Source organism: Notolepis coatsorum, assembly GCF_963971535.1.
Source record: "Notolepis coatsorum genome assembly, chromosome: 1".
In the NCBI taxonomy this organism is placed as follows: Eukaryota; Metazoa; Chordata; class Actinopteri; order Aulopiformes; family Paralepididae; genus Notolepis; species Notolepis coatsorum.
In genome coordinates, this window is record NC_140165.1 from 141,211,163 (window position 1) to 141,231,594 (window position 20,432).

The following is a 20,432-nucleotide window of genomic DNA, read 5'->3' on the forward strand; positions in this document are numbered from 1 at the left end:
GAGGGCTCAGGGGAACTGATCACATTAAACAACATTAAATAAACACATCTTTCAGATTGATTACTTTTTTCCTCCCTGCATTAATGTATTGTGAAATAGAGACTGATGCCAGAGCACCACTCTTGTGCCAGACCTGCCCAGGACACTAACATTGTTTATCTTTTAAGTGAAAACAACTCGGGTGAGTTTGGATGAGTTCAATGGATGGTTGTTACAAATAGTTCAGGTTAATGTCAGACAAAGCCCTGGGGCTTAATATGTCATGGAGTAAGATGTTCTGGAGCCAAGCCAAAGATTTCCTAACAAAACAGTATGAGTATGCTGCATTAGCTATTACTCCAACCAGGCATTGAGATTCAAATGATATGAAAGGTCTTGATTTGTCTGAAACTGAACTCACAGAGTAGAGATATTTGAATTGCTTACCCTGTTCACAAAACGGGCCAGAGTAGCTAGGGAGGCACACACACGTGGAGGAAGCCAGCCCATCGACACATGTGCCTCCATTACGGCAAGGGCTTGACTGGCACTCGTCAATATCTAGATGAGAGACAGGCATGGTAAATATGAGAAGAATAGAAGATTGACATTCACTGATCATGACAGCGAGTAATCAAACACCAATAAACAATTACAGTAGATGGTAAGAGACTGGGGATTTTGGCTATATGCATATCATTTGAATTGATAGAATGGTCATTCCTGTTCAAATCTACATTACACTTGCAAATGGTCGTTTGGCTGGTGCGACTCAAGATGGCTGCATGCAATGTTTCAGTGTTGGTTTGGTTTATCAGTTGGTCCATTACCATGGCAAAGGCACCATTCGGATGAACAGTTCAGTGGTGACTTTCTCAGTCTCATGCATTGTTAACACTGATTATCAGATATTCTATGGCAGCCATTTTGAGGTGAATGGAATTAAATTACCATGACATACTAGGAAAGGCCCTTTATTTCCATTCATGTTTTGTGGGTCTGCAGCTGATGCAGGTGCCACAGCCCTCTGGGCTCAAAAAGAGCTCTATTGATTAACTGGCTCCTCCTTACATGTGAGGTTAGAGATGTGAGATGAAAAGGGATTAATTGCTAGCGTACCTGTTTCACAGTGATCTCCACTGTAACCAGGGGCACAACTGCATGAGGGGACACCTCCAATCTTGTAGCAAGAGCCCCCATTCAGACAGATGTTGTCTGTGCATGTGTGAATTCCTGTGGCAAGAAAAGAAAATATCATAATGAATAAAAAACTAAAAACTAAAATGTAGATTATGACTTAAAAAAATATCAAATTTCATTATACAATAATAATGTATTTTTGTTATAACTAAAAGACATACCTGGAATTTCCACAGACTCTCCAAGAATATGGTGGCCCAGATCCAGCCCTGTTTCAGTCGAGATGGTAATTTCCACTCCTCTGATTGGTGGTTCTCCTTCAACGAGCGGTGCAACTGGTGAGGTGCCATAGTCCACGGTATCATCCTCCTCAGAGGAATATGAGGGAGTGGTGAAGATTGACATGACCACCTCTGTCTGGCTCTGTGTCTCAGCTGGCGACGCTGTTGTGGATCCCGTCTTTTCCCAGCTTGGTGTCTCAGTGGCAGGAGTGACAACATCCTCATTTTCACCCACAGCTTCCTCCTTCCCAGAGGAGCTATCAACACTGACAGACTCCAAAACTGTGTCTGGTGACTGGATCAGTGGTGGGCTTGTGGTGGCACTTGGCTTGAATACTGATTGGATCTCATCCGGGGACAGAGTGGTCTCCTCCATACTGTCAGTCTTTGCCTTCTCAGTAGCCACAGCCTCCGTAGAGGTGCTTTCTGAACGGGAGGACTGAACCTCAGCAGCGGTTGGCAGGGCAGAGGGTAAGCTAGTCGTAGCAGCTGGCAGCTCAGGGGTGACAGCCTCTACCATGTTGTACTCTGAAGTGGTGGCTGTGGCATTCTTCTCCTCTGAACTGCTGTTGTTCTCAGAGCTACTCTCAGAGCTACTCTCAGAGCTGGAGGAAGGCCCTCCACTGACCAGAGAAGAGACAGTGGCTCCAGCTAATTCAGGCAACTTGGTTGCCTTCTCTATTGAGCTGCTCTCTGAGCTTGTAGACTGACTCTCAGCTGTCTGAGACATGGCAGAGGGTGCAGTGATGGATACTGTGGCTTCTTTATCAGGTTTCAAGGTCGTTTTGATATATGTTGGTATCGATTCAACGGTGGATTGATCTGGGGTGCCATAATCTAGTGGGGTGTCATAATCTATATCTTCAATGCCTGGGATAGAGGGTGGCAGCATGGGGCTGGTTGTAACCTCGGATGGGAGATCTGTCTCCGTAATCTCAGACCTGGCTTGTTCAAATGACTTCTCTGGAGTTGTTGGTAAAGGAGCAAATGTTGTGACAAATTGCACAATGACCTCAGTCTCTAAGGGTGCCTCTGTGGAATGATTGGAGGATATTGGTTGAGAGGAAATTAGTTCACTGTCTTCTGATGACACATAGGGAGAAAGAGTAGTTGTTGGCTTTGAGATATCCTCTGTTGAAATTTCTTCAATGCTGAAGACACTAATGGGCTGCTCTGTGCTTGCCATGTCGGTGTCTTTGGTTACCTCACTGTCAGTACCTGTTGATAGTGAGTCTGGTGACGCTGACGTTGAAGAAGGAATAGAGCTTCTGTCGGTATATGTTGAAATCCCAAATGTGCTTGGCTCTGTGGCTTCAGTAGCTGTTGATGTCCGAGTAGAGATTGTTTTTGTGATCTCTGTGACTGTTGAAGTCTCCTCACTCTCTGATGATGTCTTCTCAGGTGCCATTGTCGTTGTGATGGGACTGAATACTGATGAAACTGTTTGTTCGTCTGTTGAGGCGTCTAGTTCAGGTGACATTGATGTAGGTTTCTCAGTGCTGTAGAGAGAAGAAGCTGCAGTGACAGCAGACTTTGAACTATCGTCTGTTCCAGTTTCATGTGACGCTGTTGTCATTGCTGGTGTCTCTGTGCTGAACACATAATAAACTATGGCGGTTGCAGAGGAGGGAATAGAACTTGTGTCTGTAGATTCTGAAATATCCTTGCTCTCTGTTGATGTGTGTGATGAGCTAGCCTCTGTGGCTTCAGTAACGGTTGAACTTTCACTGTCGGTTGATATCTGCGTAGAGCTTGTTTTTGTGATCTCTGTGACTGTTGAAGTCTCCTCACTCTCTGATGATGCCTTCTCAGGTGTCATTGTTGTGGTTATGGGACTGAATACTGATGAAACTGTTGGTGTTGACGTTCCTGAACTTTCTTCGTCCGTTGAGGAGTCTAGTTCAGGTGACATTGTTGTAGGTTTCTCAGTGCTGTAGAGAGAAGAAGCTGCAGTGACAGCAGTCTTTGAACTATCAGTTGTTTCGATTGTATGTGTTGTTGTTGATGACACTGCTTTTTGGTCTGTAATGAAGATGGAATATATTGTGGTCAGTATAGACTCTACAGTGAAAGAATCTGTGGTCTCGCCACCTGAACCCTCTGTTACATCTGTATCAGTGAACCCTGAGGTTATCTCAGGTTTAGCTGTTGTTCCAGTAGCGGAAGGTATGGATTCAACCATTGAAGACTCAGTGCTGATACCATCATCCAAGTCATCAATATCTGTTGTAGTCTGTGATTTGACAGAAGCTACACTTGGGGAGATGGTCACTCTGGGTGTTTCTGTGACATCGGTTACAGGAGAAATGGATGTTTGTTTTGAGCCAGATGGTGTCTTTGTCTGTTGTGTCACATTGCGCTCTGCAGTTTCAGGTGACACTGTTGTGGGTTTCTTAGTGCTAAACAAAGATGAGGCTGTAGTGGCTGCTGTCTCTTTTGTTTGCATTTTGGTTGTTTGGTCATCACCTTTCTCTTCTGAGCTAGCCTCTGTGGCTTCAGTAACTGTTGAACTTTCACTGTCGGTTGATATCTGAGTAGAGCTTGTTTTTGTGATCTCTGTGACTGTTGAAGTCTCCTCACTCTCTGATGATGTCTTCTCAGGTGCCATTGCTGTGGTGATGGGACTGAATACTGATGAGAATGTTGGTATTGACATTCCTGAACTCTCTTCATCTATTGAGGCGTCTAGTTCAGGTGACATTGTTGTAGGTTTCTCAGTGCTGTAAAGAGAAGAAGCTGCAGTGACAGCAGACTTTGAACTATCGTCTGTTCCAGTTTCATGTGATGCTGTTGTCATTGCTGGTGTCTCTGTGCTGAACACGGAAGAAGCTAGGGCAGTTGCAGAAGAGGGAATAGAACTTGTGTCTGTAGATTCTGAAATATCCTTGCGCTCTGTTGATGTGTGTGATGAGCTAGCCTCTGTGGCTTCAGTAACTGTTGAAATCTCACTGTCGGTTGATATCTGCGTAGAGCTTGTTTTTGTGATCTCTGTGATTGTTGAAGTCTCTTCACTCTCTGATGATGTCTTCTCAGGTGTCGTTGTTGTGGTGATGGGACTGAATACTGATGAAACTGTTGGTGTTGATGTTCCTGAGCTTTCTTCGTCCGTTGAGGAGTCTAGTTCAGGTGACATTGTTGTAGGTTTCTCAGTGCTGTAGAGAGACAAAGCTGGAGTAACAGCAGTCTTTGAACTATCAGTTGTTACGATTGTATGTGTTGTTGTTGATGACACTGCTTTTTGGTCTGTAATGAAGATGGAATATATTGTGGTCAGTATAGACTCTACAGTGAAATAATCTGTGGTCTCGCCACCTGAACCCTCTGTTACATCTGTATCAGTGAACCCTGAGGTTATCTCAGGTTTAGCTGTTGTTCCAGTAGCGGAAGGTATGGATTCAACCATTGAAGACTCAGTGCTGATACCATCATCCAAGTCATCAATATCTGTTATAGTCTGTGATTTGACAGAAGCTACACTTGGGGAGATGGTCACTCTGGGTGTTTCTGTGACATCGGTTACAGGAGAAATGGATGGTTGTTTTGAGCCAGATGGTGTCTTTGTCTGTTGTGTCACATCGCGCTCTGCAGTTTCAGGTAACACTGTTGTGGGATTCTTAGTGCCAAACAAAGATGAGGCTGTAGTGGCTGCTGTCTCTTTTGTTTGCATTTTGGTTGTTTGGTAATCACCTTTCTCTTCTGAGCTAGCCTCTGTGGCTTCAGTAACTGTTGAACTTTCACTGTCGGTTGATATCTGAGTAGAGCTTGTTTTTGTGATCTCTGTGACTGTTGAAGTCTCCTCACTCTCTGATGATGTCTTCTCAGGTGCCATTGTTGTGGTGATGGGACTGAATACTGATGAGAATGTTGGTATTGACATTCCTGAACTCTCTTCATCTATTGAGGCGTCTAGTTCAGGTGACATTGTTGTAGGTTTCTCAGTGCTGTAGAGAGAAGAAGCTGCAGTGACAGCAGACTTTGAACTATCGTCTGTTCCAGTTTCATGTGATGCTGTTGTCATTGCTGGTGTCTCTGTGCTGAACACGGAAGAAGCTATGGCAGTTGCAGAAGAGGGAATAGAACTTGTGTCTGTAGATTCTGAAATATCCTTGCGCTCTGTTGATGTGTGTGATGAGCTAGCCTCTGTGGCTTCAGTAACTGTTGAAATCTCACTGTCGGTTGATATCTGCGTAGAGCTTGTTTTTGTGATCTCTGTGATTGTTGAAGTCTCCTCACTCTCTGATAATGTCTTCTCAGGTGTCATTGTTGTGGTGATGGGACTGAATACTGATGAAACTGTTGGTGTTGACGTTCCTGAGCTTTCTTCGTCCGTTGAGGAGTCTAGTTCAGGTGACATTGTTGTAGGTTTCTCAGTGCTGTAGAGAGACGAAGCTGGAGTAACAGCAGTCTTTGAACTATCAGTTGTTTCGATTGTATGTGTTGTTGTTGATGACACTGCTTTTTGGTCTGTAATGAAGATGGAATATATTGTGGTCAGTATAGACTCTACAGTGAAAGAATCTGTGGTCTCGCCACCTGAACCCTCTGTTACATCTGTATCAGTGAACCCTGAGGTTATCTCAGGTTTAGCTGTTGTTCCAGTAGCGGAAGGTATGGATTCAACCATTGAAGACTCAGTGCTGATACCATCATCCAAGTCATCAATATCTGTTGTAGTCTGTGATTTGACAGAAGCTACACTTGGGGAGATGGTCACTCTGGGTGTTTCTGTGACATCGGTTACAGGAGAAATGGATGGTTGTTTTGAGCCAGATGGTGTCTTTGTCTGTTGTGTCACATCGCGCTCTGCAGTTTCAGGTGACACTGTTGTGGGTTTCTTAGTGCTAAACAAAGATGAGGCTGTAGTGGCTGCTGTCTCTTTTGTTTGCATTTTGGTTGTTTGGTAATCACCTTTCTCTTCTGAGCTAGCCTCTGTGGCTTCAGTAACTGTTGAACTTTCACTGTCGGTTGATATCTGAGTAGAGCTTGTTTTTGTGATCTCTGTGACTGTTGAAGTCTCCTCACTCTCTGATGATGTCTTCTCAGGTGCCATTGTTGTGGTGATGGGACTGAATACTGATGAGAATGTTGGTATTGACATTCCTGAACTCTCTTCATCTATTGAGGCGTCTAGTTCAGGTGACATTGTTGTAGGTTTCTCAGTGCTGTAGAGAGAAGAAGCTGCAGTGACAGCAGACTTTGAACTATCGTCTGTTCCAGTTTCATGTGATGCTGTTGTCATTGCTGGTGTCTCTGTGCTGAACACGGAAGAAGCTAGGGCAGTTGCAGAAGAGGGAATAGAACTTGTGTCTGTAGATTCTGAAATATCCTTGCGCTCTGTTGATGTGTGTGATGAGCTAGCCTCTGTGGCTTCAGTAACTGTTGAAATCTCACTGTCGGTTGATATCTGCGTAGAGCTTGTTTTTGTGATCTCTGTGATTGTTGAAGTCTCCTCACTCTCTGATAATGTCTTTTCAGGTGTCATTGTTGTGGTGATGGGACTGAATACTGATGAAACTGTTGGTGTTGACGTTCCTGAGCTTTCTTCGTCCGTTGAGGAGTCTAGTTCAGGTGACATTGTTGTAGGTTTCTCAGTGCTGTAGAGAGAAGAAGCTGCAGTGACAGCAGACTTTGAACTATCATCTGTTTCAGTTTCATGTGATTCTGTTGTCATTGCTGGTGTCTCTGTGCTGAACATGGAAGCAGCTATGGCAGTTGCCATATCACCCTCTGATATGGATACAACTCTAGTCACTGGATTGACAGTAGACTTAGTAGGTAATTCTGAGCTTTGGCTTGACTCCTCACTGGACACCATGGGACTGGTTGTGGCCATGATAGCTTCCACAGTGGAGACATCGGTCTGGGAATGGAGAGTGAATGCAATCTCAGACTTGGCCTGCTGGAAAAACACATCCTGTGTCGGTGCTATTGATTCTGGGACAAATGTGGTTACAAACTGAACCATCACCTCTGGCTTTGAAGATGGAGAAATTGCGGTGGAGAAAACTGAAATTGGCTGAGATGAGGCCTGTACAGGCTCCTCTGTGCTATACAGAGAAGATACTGTGGTTGTGGCAATAGAATCTCTAGTGTCAGAGGTTTGCTCACTCAAGCTCAGTTCATCTGTTGGCGTCAAAGCTGAGTTTATGTTATCAGGGAAAACTGCTGGTGTTTCTGAGATCGATTCTTTGTCACTTGTCACAGTCTCAACAGTCTCTCCTGTGACTGTTTCAGTTGATGCCGTCACTTTCTCTGACTTGACAGTGCTATGAACAGGAGAATCTGTCACAGTTATTGGCTCTTTGGTGGACATATCCGAGGTTTGATCACCATCATCAGTAGCATCTGATATAGAATAATCAGTTGGAGCTGCTCTTACACTCACCCCTGTGGCAGTTTCAGGTGAAGTTGTGACCGGTGTAACAGGCTTTTTGGTGAACATGTCAGGGGTTAGTCCACCTGAGCCTTCTTCGGTTGTAACGTCTAAGACAGAGGCAGCGGTTGGTTCCTCAGTGGAAAACAGGGAAGACGCTGTTGATGGCACTGTTTTATCAACTGCCGTCGTTGCTGTCCCATGTGGTATCGTTGTGGTAGTATGTCCTGACGTCTCAGTGCTAAACATGGAGGACACAGTGATTGTGGGTGTCACTTCATCTTCTCTGGCCGTGCTGAATGAAGAAGAAAGAGTGGCTGCAACAGATGTTTTGGTGGACATCTCAACTGAAGTGTCTTCTTCAGCGGTATCTGAAGTTGAGACAACAGATGGCTGTCCTGTGACTGGGCTTTCCACTGTAGGCAGAGTGGTCGACATCACCATAACCCCCCCAGTCACCTCTCCTTCTGCAGCAGACACTGAGCTTGCATCTGTGATTGAGGATGTTTCAGGTTCAGTTGTAGAGCCCTCCTCAGAGTCATCATCACCAAATGATTCGTTGACAAATACTGAGCTGGTAGTTTTGACTGTGCCTGCCTCAGTTGACACTGGTGTGTGTGGTGTAGCGGTGACTGAAAACATGGTAGATTGTGTGCTGCTGGATGAAAATGTTGGGGCCTTGTCTGTCTTGCCATCAAATGTGGGTTTGATGATTGTGGGTCCTGGGGAGGCGGATTGCTCTGTCTCATCTGTCCTGACTATATACTCTTCGCTGGATACTGGAGTGTGTGAGCTTATGTCTGTTGATTCAGTTAAGGCTTGGGAAGGCAGCAACGAAGAGGAGGCAATCTCTGTGACAGACTCAGTGACATCAGAGGTCACAGTCTCCACACTAGAGACATCATCTACGGGTGACAGTGTGATCTTTGTCACAGCACCTTCGACCTCGGTAGTGCTACTGATTGATTCTGAACTGGAGGATGAAGATTCAGAGGTCGTTGATGATTCTGATGACAAATCACTGACTGATGTCGTGTGGGTTGTAAATAGACTAAGGAGATCAGGGGTTGAAGAGGGTACACCGTCGATGCCAGAACCCTCTGGTTCCTCCGTCACCACAGGCTGTGGCACCATAGTAACAGCTATGACACCTCCTGCTTCCTCTGTCTGGACGGTGGGATAGAACGGAGAGGAGGGAACCATAGAAACAGTGTCAGCATCAATTATACTATCATCTTTGGTGAACATCTCAGGAGAGGGGCTTCCTTCTGCCATTCTGTCTGTAACTATTGAGAATAGTTCATCCTCATCCTTTGCCTCCTCTGTGAAGATGATGGTGGTGCTGGTTGCTGGTTTGGTACCATGCAGGACCATGGTGGGGGTGCTCTCTGCGAGGTCGGTCTTGGCCTGGCTGCTTGTTGGGCTAATGATCATAACCTGTTGGTCTGTAACCCCATGGTAAGTAATGGAGGGAAAAGGGGTGGACATGGATGATAACTCAACTGGTGTGTGGTCACTGATAGAACTAGCTGTGGTGAAATCCCTTGCTGTGTGATCACTCTCTGAACTGGCAGTTGTATGGGGTTTTATTGTTGTTGCAGGCTGTGTTGTTTGCTCAAATACTGTTATTTCATGTTCAATGGTGATAGACAAAGTAGGCTCTGTTGCTTCAGGAGTGATAGGGATTTCCGTGTCTGGGGTAATAGGCCCTTCCTGTGAGGTGGCTTGCTCATCAGAACCTGGTGTGGCAGAAACAAAATATTCAGTTTCTCCTATTGCCTCCCCAAATGTGACACTCTCCATCACTGGTAATTTTGAGGTGAACGTCTCAGAGGTTTGGCCTCCTGAACGGTCCTCTGGCAAAGAGGTTGGTTTCTCAGTGCTGTAAAGAGAGGATGCTGCAGTGACAGATTTTGAAATATCAGCTGTTCCAGTTTGATGTGTCTCTGTTGTGCTGAACATGGACGATACTGTAACAGCCTTTTCAGAGGACATATCGGTTGTTTGGACACCTGAGCCCTCTTCTGTAAATAATGCTGTGGTGCCTGTGGAGTGAGCAACACTAATAGTAGATGTACCAGCCGGCTTTGCAGTTGTCCCTCTGAGGGAAGGTATTGATTCTATCAATGAGGACACTGCACTAATGTTATAGTCCACACTCTCGTCAATATCTGGCACTGTTGACGATGTGACTGTTGAAGTTATCTCAGCTTGTGTTGTTGTTGTTCCAGTAGAGGAAGGTATGGATTCAACCATTGTAGGTTCTGTGCTGATGCCATCAGCCAGGTCCTCAATATGTGGTATAGCAGATGATATGACTGTTGATGCTGTGACTGTGAATTCAGTTGGAGAGTCTGTACTGTATATAGGGGTCTGGTCACCTGGGCTCGCCTCAACCTCTGAAGTGCCTGTTTCGGGAGACATCACTGTTGGTTTCTCTGTGCTGTACAGAGAAGAAGGTGGAGTGACAGCAGCTTTTGAAACATCAGTGGTTCCAGTTCCATGTGATGGTGTTGTCATTGCCATTTTATCTGTGCTGACCACGGAGGAAACCGTTATAGCCTCTTTAGTGAACATATCAGTGGTTTGGTCACTCAAGCTCTCTTTTTCAGTGAAAGTAGTAACAGCACTAGATGACATGGTGACTGTTGTTGTGGCTGCTGCAGTGCTAGACATCAGGAGAGATGTTGTGACCACTGAGAGCTTAGTAGACACATCAGTAGATCCATCACCTGAAAACAACTCCTCAGTGAAGTCCTCTGTGATGTCACCACTGCCCTGCTCAGCGATAGTGGCTGCTGACAGCTCAGTGTTTTGAGAAGGGGTTGATGTGACATGTATAGTGGATAGGGTTACAGATTCAACACTCTGTGCTTTGGATGTACTCTCAGTCTCATCAATCTCAGTTTCATCTGTAGCCACGGTAAATTCAACCGGCAGTTTGGTGGTAGTTTCCATTAGAGGTTCTTCTCCAGATCCATCAGGAGTTGTCTCTAGGTCATCATCTGTAGAAGAGGCTGCAGAACCCTCCATGTCAAAATAGGTAGAAGACATCTGTGTGGTGAACACACTGACATGTTCAGGAGGAGATACACTGGCTGACCGCATGGGTTGAGAGGTTGACACGTAGGGACCTGTTGTGGTGGTTGTAGATTCTTTAGTAGACACATCAGCCATGCTATCTGACCCTGCTTTGGAAGTTTCTTGTGACATTGTTGTAGTCACACCATGTCCTGGTGTCTCAGTGCTGAATAGAGATGAGGCTGTGGAAGAAACAGTTTTTGCTGTCTCAGTGTCTTTTATGAAGCTATCAGAGGTCTGATCTCCTGAGATTTCCTTGTCTGTCATTGTAAGTAGAATAGAGTTTGCTTCCGGAATTGGTTTCTCAGTGCTATAGAGAGACAAAGCTGGAGTAACAGCATACTTTGAACTGTCAGTTGTTTCGATCTCATGTGTTGTTGTTGATGACACTGCTTTTTGGTCTGTAATGAAGATGGAATATATTGTGGTCAGTATAGACTCTACAGTGAAATCTGTGGTCCCACCACCTGAACCCTCTGTTACATCTGTATCAGTGAACTCTGAGGTTATCTCAGGTTTTGTTGTTGTTCCAGTAGAGGAAGGTATGGATTCAACCATTGAAGACTCAGTGCTGATACCATCATCCAAGTCATCAGTATCTGTTGTAGTCGGTGATTTGACAGAAGCTACACTTGGGGGGATGGTCACTCTGGGTGTTTCTGTGACATCAGTTACAGGAGAAATGGATTGTTGTTTTGAGCCAGATGGTGTCTTCGTCTGTTGTGTCACATCACTCTCTGCAGTTTCAGGTGACATTGTTGTGGGCTTCTTAGTGCTAAACAAAGATGAGGCTGTGGAAGAAACACTCTTTGCTGTCTCTGTGTCTTTTATGAAGCCACCAGAGGTCTGATCTCCTGAGATTTCCTTGTCTGTCATCGTGAGTAGAATAGAGCTCGCTTCCGGAATTGGTTTCTCAGTGCTGTAGAGAGAAGAGGCTGCAGTAACAGCAGTCTTTGACCTATCATCTGTTCCAGTTTCATGTGATGCTGTTGTCATGGCTCCAGTACCAGCAGAGGTTGAAACTGCAGCAAATCCAGTTCCTGGCTTATCTGTGCTGAACATGGAGGAAACTCTGGGTGTAACGGTTGAAATCTTGTCAGTGACTATATCTGAGGTTGGTTCACCTGAGCCCATTTCCTCTGTTGCAGTGTGAACAGAACTGATATCTGGAGTACCGGTGGGCATCTCTGTCTGAACTGTGATGGAACTATCTACTGATTCTGGCAGCACTGGTGTTGGTTTCTCAGTGCTGAAGAGAGACGAAGCAGGAGTAGCAGCAGATTTGGACCTATCAGCAGTTCCAGTTTCATAAGAAGCTGTTGTTGTTATTATTGATTTCTCTGTGCTAAATATTGAGGAGACTGTGGTAGTCGGAGTCAAACCGGGAGTTTTATCAGTGATAAACTGTGCCTCTGTTTCATCAATGATGGGGATGGATGAAGGTTCAACAGTTCCAGGAGCCATTTGCTCTGTGGAGGTTTGTTGTGAGCTGCCAATCACAGTTGCTGAGGAAGTGCTTGTTTCCACTGTTTGGTCCACTGTTGACATTGCAGGAGAGCTCTCGTTTTCAGCTGATGTGAAAAGGGAGCTTGTCTCAGATTCATCAATGATAGGGATAATGACTGTGCTTACTGACTGTTGTGTCTGGTGTGTGATTGTAATATCTGATGTCGAACGCATATGTGGGGTTTCTGTGGTGACTGGTAGACCTGTCTTTAAGGTGGTGTGGAGTATGGAGAGAGGAGCAGCAGTAGTCACTCTGCTTGTCCCTGTGACATCGGTTAAGTCAGAAATTGATGGTTGTTCTGGGCCTAATGGTGACATTGTCTGTTCTGATGCATAACCTGAGCCCTCTTCATCTGTAGTGAGAATAGAACTTGCTGGTGTCTTGTCCTTGGCTGAAGTGACTGAAGGCTTATCTGTCTGAGATGTGATAGCACTGTCTGGTTCTTCAGGTGATATAGCCGTTGGTTTCTCAGTACTAAACAAAGATGAGACTGTGGTGGTTGCTGTACTCTCTTCATCTGTAGAGCTGAGAGCAGAGGTTGTCTCTGGAGTGACTGAGGGTGTTTCTGTGGATGTGTCTTCTGTTTCAGTTGGTGGTTCTGTTGTTTTCCCGGTGCTATAGAGAGACGAAGCTGGAGTAACAGCAGTCTTTGAACTATCAGTTGTTTCGATTTTATGTGTTGTTGTTGATGACACTGCTTTTTGGTCTGTAATGAAGATGGAATATATTGTGGTCAGTATAGACTCTACAGTGAAAGAATCTGTGGTCTCGCCACCTGAACCCTCTGTTACATCTGTATCAGTGAACCCTGAGGTTATCTCAGGTTTCGCTGTTGTTCCAGTAGAGGAAGGTATGGATTCAACCATTGAAGACTCAGTGCTGATACCATCATCCAAATCATCAATAGCTGTTGTAGTCGGTGATTTGACAGAAGCTACACTTGGGGAAATGGTCACTCTGGGTGTTTCTGTGACATCGGTTACAGGAGAAATGGATGGTGAGAGAGAAGCTGCAGTGACAGCAGACTTTGAACTATCGTCTGTTCCAGTTTCATGTGATGCTGTTGTCATTACTGGTGTCTCTGAGCTGAACATTGAAGATGCTATGGTAGTTGCAGAAGAAGGAATAGAACTTGTGTCCGTAGATGCTGAAATCTCCTCGCTCCCCATTGACATGTGTGTTGATCTTGCTTCCGTCTCTCTTTTCGTGCTGCCTTCAGCATGAGCTGAAACATATTCAATTACAGGTGGCTGGCTTGAGACTTGAATTGTCATATCACCCTCTGATATGGATACAGTTCCAGTCACTGGATTAACAGTAGACTGAGTAGGTAATTCTGAGCTTTGGCTTGACTCCTCACTGGACACCATAGGACTGGTTGTGGCCATGATAGCTTCCACAGTGGAGACATCGGTCTGGGAATGGAGAGTGAATGCAATCTCAGACTTGGCCTGCTGGAAAAACACATCCTGTGTTGGTGCTATTGATTCTGGGACAAATGTGGTTACAAACTGAACCATCACCTCTGGTGTTGAAGATGGAGAAATTGCGGTGGAGAAAACTGAAATTGGCTGAGATGATGCCTGTACAGGCTCCTCAGTGCTATACAGAGAAGACAATGTGGTTGTGGCAATAGAATCTCTAGTGTCAGAGGTTGTTTGGTCATCACCTTTCTCTTCATCTGTAGAGGTGAGGGGAATGCTAGTCTCTGGAGTGACTGAGGGCTTTCCAGTGGATGTCCTTTCTGTTTCAGTTGACAGTTCTGTTGATTTCTGAGTGCTAGGTAGAGATGAAGCTGCAGTACCAGTAGACTTTGAACTATCAGTTGTTCCAGTTGCATGTGAAGCTGTTGTCACCAATGGTTTCTCTGTGCTGAAAATGGAAGAATCTGTGGTTGACACAATCAGAAACTCATCTTTGAAAATATCCGTGGTCCTTTCATCTGAACTCTCTGTTACACCAATAGAACTGACAACTGAAGTTATCTCAGGTTCTGTGGTTTTTCCACTGGAGGAAGGTATGGATTCAACCATTGTGAACTCTGTGATTATGTCATCATCCAAGTCATCAATATCTGGTATAGTTGATGAAATGACCGGAGCTACAGGTGGCGATATGGTCACTCTGGGTGTCTCTGTGACATCAGTCAAGGGAGAAACAGAGGGTTTGTCTGAGCCTGATCGTGTTATTGTCTGTTCTGTTGCATCACTCTCTGCTGTTTCAGGTGAAATTGTTGTTGGTTTCTCAGTGCTATACATAGAAGATGTAGCTGTGACTGGAGAGGTCTCTGTCAAATGGACACCTGAGCCCTCTTCATCTGTAGTGGTGAGAATATAACTTGCTGGTGTCTTGTCTTTGGAAGAAGTGACTGAAGGCTTATCTGTCTGAGATGTGACAGCACTGTCTGGTTCTTCAGGTGATATTGACGTTGGTTTCTCAGTACTAAACAAAGATGAGACTGTGGTGGTTGCTGTACTCTCTTCATCTGTAGAACTGAGAGCAGAGGTTTTCTCTGGAGTGACTGAGTGTGTTTCTGTGGATGTGTCTTCTGTTTCAGTCGGTGGTTCTGTTGTTTTCTCGGTGCTATAGAGAGACGAAGCTGGAGTAACAGCAGTCTTTGAACTATCAGTTGTTTTGATTTTATGTGTTGTTGTTGATGACACTGCTTTTTGGTCTGTAATGAAGATGGAATATATTGTGGTCAGTATAGACTCTACAGTGAAAGAATCTGTGGTCCCACCACCTGAACCCTCTGTTACATCTGTATCAGTGAACCCTGAGGTTATCTCAGGTTTTGCTGTTGTTCCAGTAGAGGAAGGTATGGATTCAACCACTGAAGACTCAGTGCTGATACCATCATCCAAGTCATCAATAGCTGTTGTAGTCGGTGATTTGACAGAAGCTACACTTGGGGAGATGGTCACTCTGGGTGTCTCTGTGACATCAGTCAAGGGAGAAACAGAGGGTTTGTCTGAGCCTGATCGTGTTATTGTCTGTTCTGTTGCATCACTCTCTGCTGTTTCAGGTGAAATTGTTGTTGGTTTCTCAGTGCTATACATAGAAGATGTAGCTGTGACTGGAGAGGTCTCTGTCAAATGGACACCTGAGCCCTCTTCATCTGTAGTGGTGAGAATATAACTTGCTGGTGTCTTGTCTTTGGAAGAAGTGACTGAAGGCTTATCTGTCTGAGATGTGACAGCACTGTCTGGTTCTTCAGGTGATATTGACGTTGGTTTCTCAGTACTAAACAAAGATGAGACTGTGGTGGTTGCTGTACTCTCTTCATCTGTAGAACTGAGAGCAGAGGTTTTCTCTGGAGTGACTGAGTGTGTTTCTGTGGATGTGTCTTCTGTTTCAGTCGGTGGTTCTGTTGTTTTCTCGGTGCTATAGAGAGACGAAGCTGGAGTAACAGCAGTCTTTGAACTATCAGTTGTTTTGATTTTATGTGTTGTTGTTGATGACACTGCTTTTTGGTCTGTAATGAAGATGGAATATATTGTGGTCAGTATAGACTCTACAGTGAAAGAATCTGTGGTCCCACCACCTGAACCCTCTGTTACATCTGTATCAGTGAACCCTGAGGTTATCTCAGGTTTTGCTGTTGTTCCAGTAGAGGAAGGTATGGATTCAACCACTGAAGACTCAGTGCTGATACCATCATCCAAGTCATCAATATCTGTTATAGTCTGTGATTTGACAGAAGCTACACTTGGGGAGATGGTCACTCTGGGTGTTTCTGTGACATCGGTTACAGGAGAAATGGATGGTTGTTTTGAGCCAGATGGTGTCTTTGTCTGTTGTGTCACATCGCGCTCTGCAGTTTCAGGTGACACTGTTGTGGGTTTCTTAGTGCTAAACAAAGATGAGGCTGTAGTGGCTGCTGTCTCTTTTGTTTGCATTTTGGTTGTTTGGTAATCACCTTTCTCTTCTGAGCTAGCCTCTGTGGCTTCAGTAACTGTTGAACTTTCACTGTCGGTTGATATCTGAGTAGAGCTTGTTTTTGTGATCTCTGTGACTGTTGAAGTCTCCTCACTCTCTGATGATATCTTCTCAGGTGCCATTGTTGTGGTGATGGGACTGAATACTGATGAAACTGTTGGTGTTGATGTTCCTGAACTTTCTTCGGCCGTTGAGGAGTCTAGTTCAGGTGACATTGTTGTAGGTTTCTCAGTGCTGTAGAGAGAAGAAGCTGCAGTGACAGCAGACTTTGAACTATCATCTGTTCCAGTTTCATGTGATGCTGTTGTCATTACTGGTGACTCTGTGCTGAACATGGAAGCCGCTATGGCAGTTGCAATAGAGGGAATATAACTTGTGTCCATAGATTCTGAAATATCCTTGCTATCTGTTGATGTGTGTGATGAGCTAGCCTCTGTGGCTTCAGTAACTGTTGAACTTTCACTGTCGGTTGATATCTGAGTAGAGCTTGTTTTTGTGATCTCTGTGACTGTTGAAGTCTCCTCACTCTCTGATGATGCCTTCTCAGGTGCCATTGTTGTGGTGATGGGACTGAATACTGATGAAAATGTTGGTATTGACATTCCTGAACTCTCTTCGTCTATTGAGGCGTCTAGTTCAGGCGACATTGTTGTAGGTTTCTCAGTCCTGTAGGGAGAAGAAGCGGCAGTGACAGCAGATTTTGAACTATCGTATGTTCCAGTTTCATGTGATGCTGTTGTCATTACTGTTGTCTTTGTGCTGAACATTGAAGATGCTATGGTAGTTGCAGAAGAAGGAATAGAACTTGTGTCCGTAGATGCTGAAATCTCCTTGCTCTCCATTGACGTGTGTGTTGATCTTGCTTCCGTCTCTCTTGCCGTGCTGCCTTCAGCATCAGCTGAAACATATTCAATTACAGGTGGCTGGCTTGAGACTTGAATTGTCATATCACCCTCTGATATGGATACAGCTCTAGTCACTGGATGGACAGTAGGCTGAGTAGGTAATTCTGAGCTTTGGCTTGACTCCTCGCTGGACACCATGGGACTGGTTGTGGCCATGATAGCTTCCACAGTGGAGACATCGGTCTGGGAATGGAGAGTGAATGCAATCTCAGACTTGGCTTGCTGGAAAAACACACCCTGTGTCGGTGCTATTGATTCTGGGACAAATGTGGTTACAAACTGAACCATCACCTCTGGCGTTGAAGATGGAGAAATTGCGGTGGAGAAAACTGAAATTGGCTGAGATGATGCCTGTACAGGTTCCTCTGTGCTATACAGAGAAGACACTGTGGTTGTGGCAATAGAATCTCTAGTGTCAGAGGTTGTTTGGTCATCACCTTTCTCTTCATCTGTAGAGGTGAGGGGAATGCTCGTCTCTGGAGTGAATGAGGGCTTTCCAGTGGATGTCCTTTCTGTTTCAGTTGGCAGTTCTGTTGATTTCTCAGTGTTATATGGAGATGAAGCTGCAGTACCAGCAGTCTTTGAACTATCAGTTGTTCCAGTTGCATGTGAAGCTGTTGTCACCAATGGTTTCTCTGTGCTGAACATGAAGGAATCTGTGGTCGACACAATCAGAAACTCATCTTTGAAAATGTCAGTGGTCCTTTCATCTGAACTCTCTGTTACACCTTCAGAAGTGACAACTGAAGTTATCTCAGGTTCTGTGTTTTTTCCACTGGAGGAAGGTATGGATTCAACCATTGTGGACTCTGTGATTATGTCATCATCCAAGTCATCAATATCTGGTATAGTTGATGAAATGACCGGAGCTACAGGTGGCGATATGGTCACTCTGGGTGTCTCTGTGACATCAGTCAAGGGAGAAACAGAGGGGTTGTCTGAGCCTGATGGTGTTATTGTCTGTTCTGTTGCATCACTCTCTGCTGTTTCAGGTGAAATTGTTGTTGATTTCTCAGTGCTATACATAGAAAATGTGGCTGTGACTGGAGAGGTCTCTGTCAAATGGACACCTGAGCCCTCTTCATCTGTAGTGGTGAGAATATAACTTGCTGGTGTCTTGTCTTTGGAGGAAGTGACTGAAGGCTTATCTGTCTGAGATGTGACAGCACTCTCAAGTTCTTTAGGTGATATAGCTGTTGGTTTCTCAGTACTAAACAAAGATGATGATGTGGTGTTTGCTGTCTGTTTAGTTGGCATAGCAGTTGTTTGGACACCAGTGTTCTCTTCGTCTGTAGAGTTGAGAACAGAGCTTGTATCTGGAGTGACTGAAGGCTTTTCTGTGGATGTGATTTCTTTTTCAGGTGGCAGTTCTGTTGTTTTCCCAGTGCTGTAGAGAGATGAAGCTGGAGTAACAGCAGTCTTTGAACTATCAGTTGTTTCGATTTCATGTGTTGTTGTTGATGACACTGCTTTTTGGTCTGTAATGAAGATGGAATATATTGTGGTCAGTATAGACTCTACGGTGAAAGAATCTGTGGTGTCGCCACCTGAACCCTCTGTTACATCTGTATCAGTGAACCCTGAGGTTATCTCAGGTTTTGCTGTTGTTCCAGTAGAGGAAGGTATGGATTCAACCATTGAAGACTCAGTGCTGATACTATCATCCAAATCATCAATAGCTGTTGTAGTCGGTGATGTGACAGAAGCTACACTTGGGGGGATGGTCACTCTGGGTGTTTCTGTGACATTGGTTACAGGAGAAATGGATGGTTGTTTTGAGCCAAATGGTGTCTTTGTCTGTTGTGTCACATCACTCTCTGCAATTTCAGGTGACACTGTTGTGGGTTTCTTAGTGCTAAACAAAGATGAGGCTGTAGTGGCTGCTGTCTCTTTTGTTTGCATTCCGGTTGTTTGGTCATCACCTTTCTCTTCGTCTGTAGAGGTGAGGGGAATGCTCGTCTCTGGAGTGACTGAGGGCTTTCCAGTGGATGTCCTTTCTGTTTCAGTTGGCAGTGCTGTTGATTCATCAGTGCTATATGGAGATGAAGCTGCAGTACCAGTAGTCTTTGAACTATCAGTTGTTCCAGTTTCATGTGAAGCTGTTGTCACCAATGGTTTCTCTGTGCCGAACATGGAGGAATCTGTGGTTGACACAATCAGAAACTCATCTCTGAAAATGTCAGTGGTCCTTTCATCTGAACTCTCTGTTACACCTTTAGAAGTGACGACTGAAGTTATCTCAGGTTCTGTGGTTGTTCCACTGGAGGAACGTATGGATTCAACCATTGAAGACTCTGTGATTATGTCATCATCCAAGTCATACATATCTGGTATAGTTGAGGAAATGACAGAAGCTATAGGTGGCGATATGGTCACTCTGGGTGTCTCTGTGACATCAGTCAAGGGAGAAACAGAGGGTTTGTCTGAGCCTGATGGTGTTATTGTCTGTTCTGTTGCATCACTCTCTGCTGTTTCAGGTGAAATTGTTGTTGATTTCTCAGTGCTATACATAGAAGATGTAGCTGTGACTGGAGAGGTCTCTGTCAAATGCACACTTGAGCCCTCTTCATCTGTAGTGGTGAGAATATAACTTGCTGGTGTCTTGTCTTTGGAAGAAGTGACTGAAGGCTTATCTGTCTGAGATGTGACTGCACTCTCTGGTTCTTCAGGTGATATAGCTGTTGGTTTCTCAGTACTAAACAAAGATGATGATGTGGTGTTTGCTGTCTGTTTAGTGGGCATAGCAGTTGTTTGGACACCAGTGCTCTCTTCGTCTGTAGAGGTGAGAACAGAGCTTGTATCTGGAGTGACTGAAGGCTTTTCTGTGGATGTGATTTCTTTTTCAGGTGGCAGTTCTGTTGTTTTCCCAGTGCTGTAGAGAGATGAAGCTGGAGTGACAGCAGTCTTTGAACTATCAGTTGTTTTGATTTCATGTGTTGTTGTTGATGACACTGCTTTTTGGTCTGTAATGAAGATGGAATATATTGTGGTCAGTATAGACTCTACGGTGAAAGAATCTGTGGTGTCGCCACCTGAACCCTCTGTTACATCTGTATCAGTGAACCCTGAGGTTATCTCAGGTTTTGCTGTTGTTCCAGTAGAGGAAGGTATGGATTCAACCATTGAAGACTCAGTGCTGATACTATCATCCAAATCATCAATAGCTGTTGTAGTCGGTGATGAGACAGAAGGTACACTTGGGGAGATGGTCACTCTGGGTGTTTCTG

The 20,432-nt window shown here is 44.8% G+C and overlaps 1 protein-coding gene across 1 annotated transcript in view; it reads right to left on the minus strand.

The window, feature by feature from the left end:
- The window catches only part of vcana (versican a), a gene marked incomplete at its 5' end in the record, with an annotated part of 69,827 nt that overhangs the window by 16,889 nt on the left and 32,506 nt on the right, over nucleotides 1–20,432 (minus strand). The window contains 2 exon segments of the mRNA XM_084307548.1: nucleotides 427–540; nucleotides 1,099–1,212. Coding sequence (XP_084163674.1) covers nucleotides 427–540; nucleotides 1,099–1,212 — 228 coding nt within the window.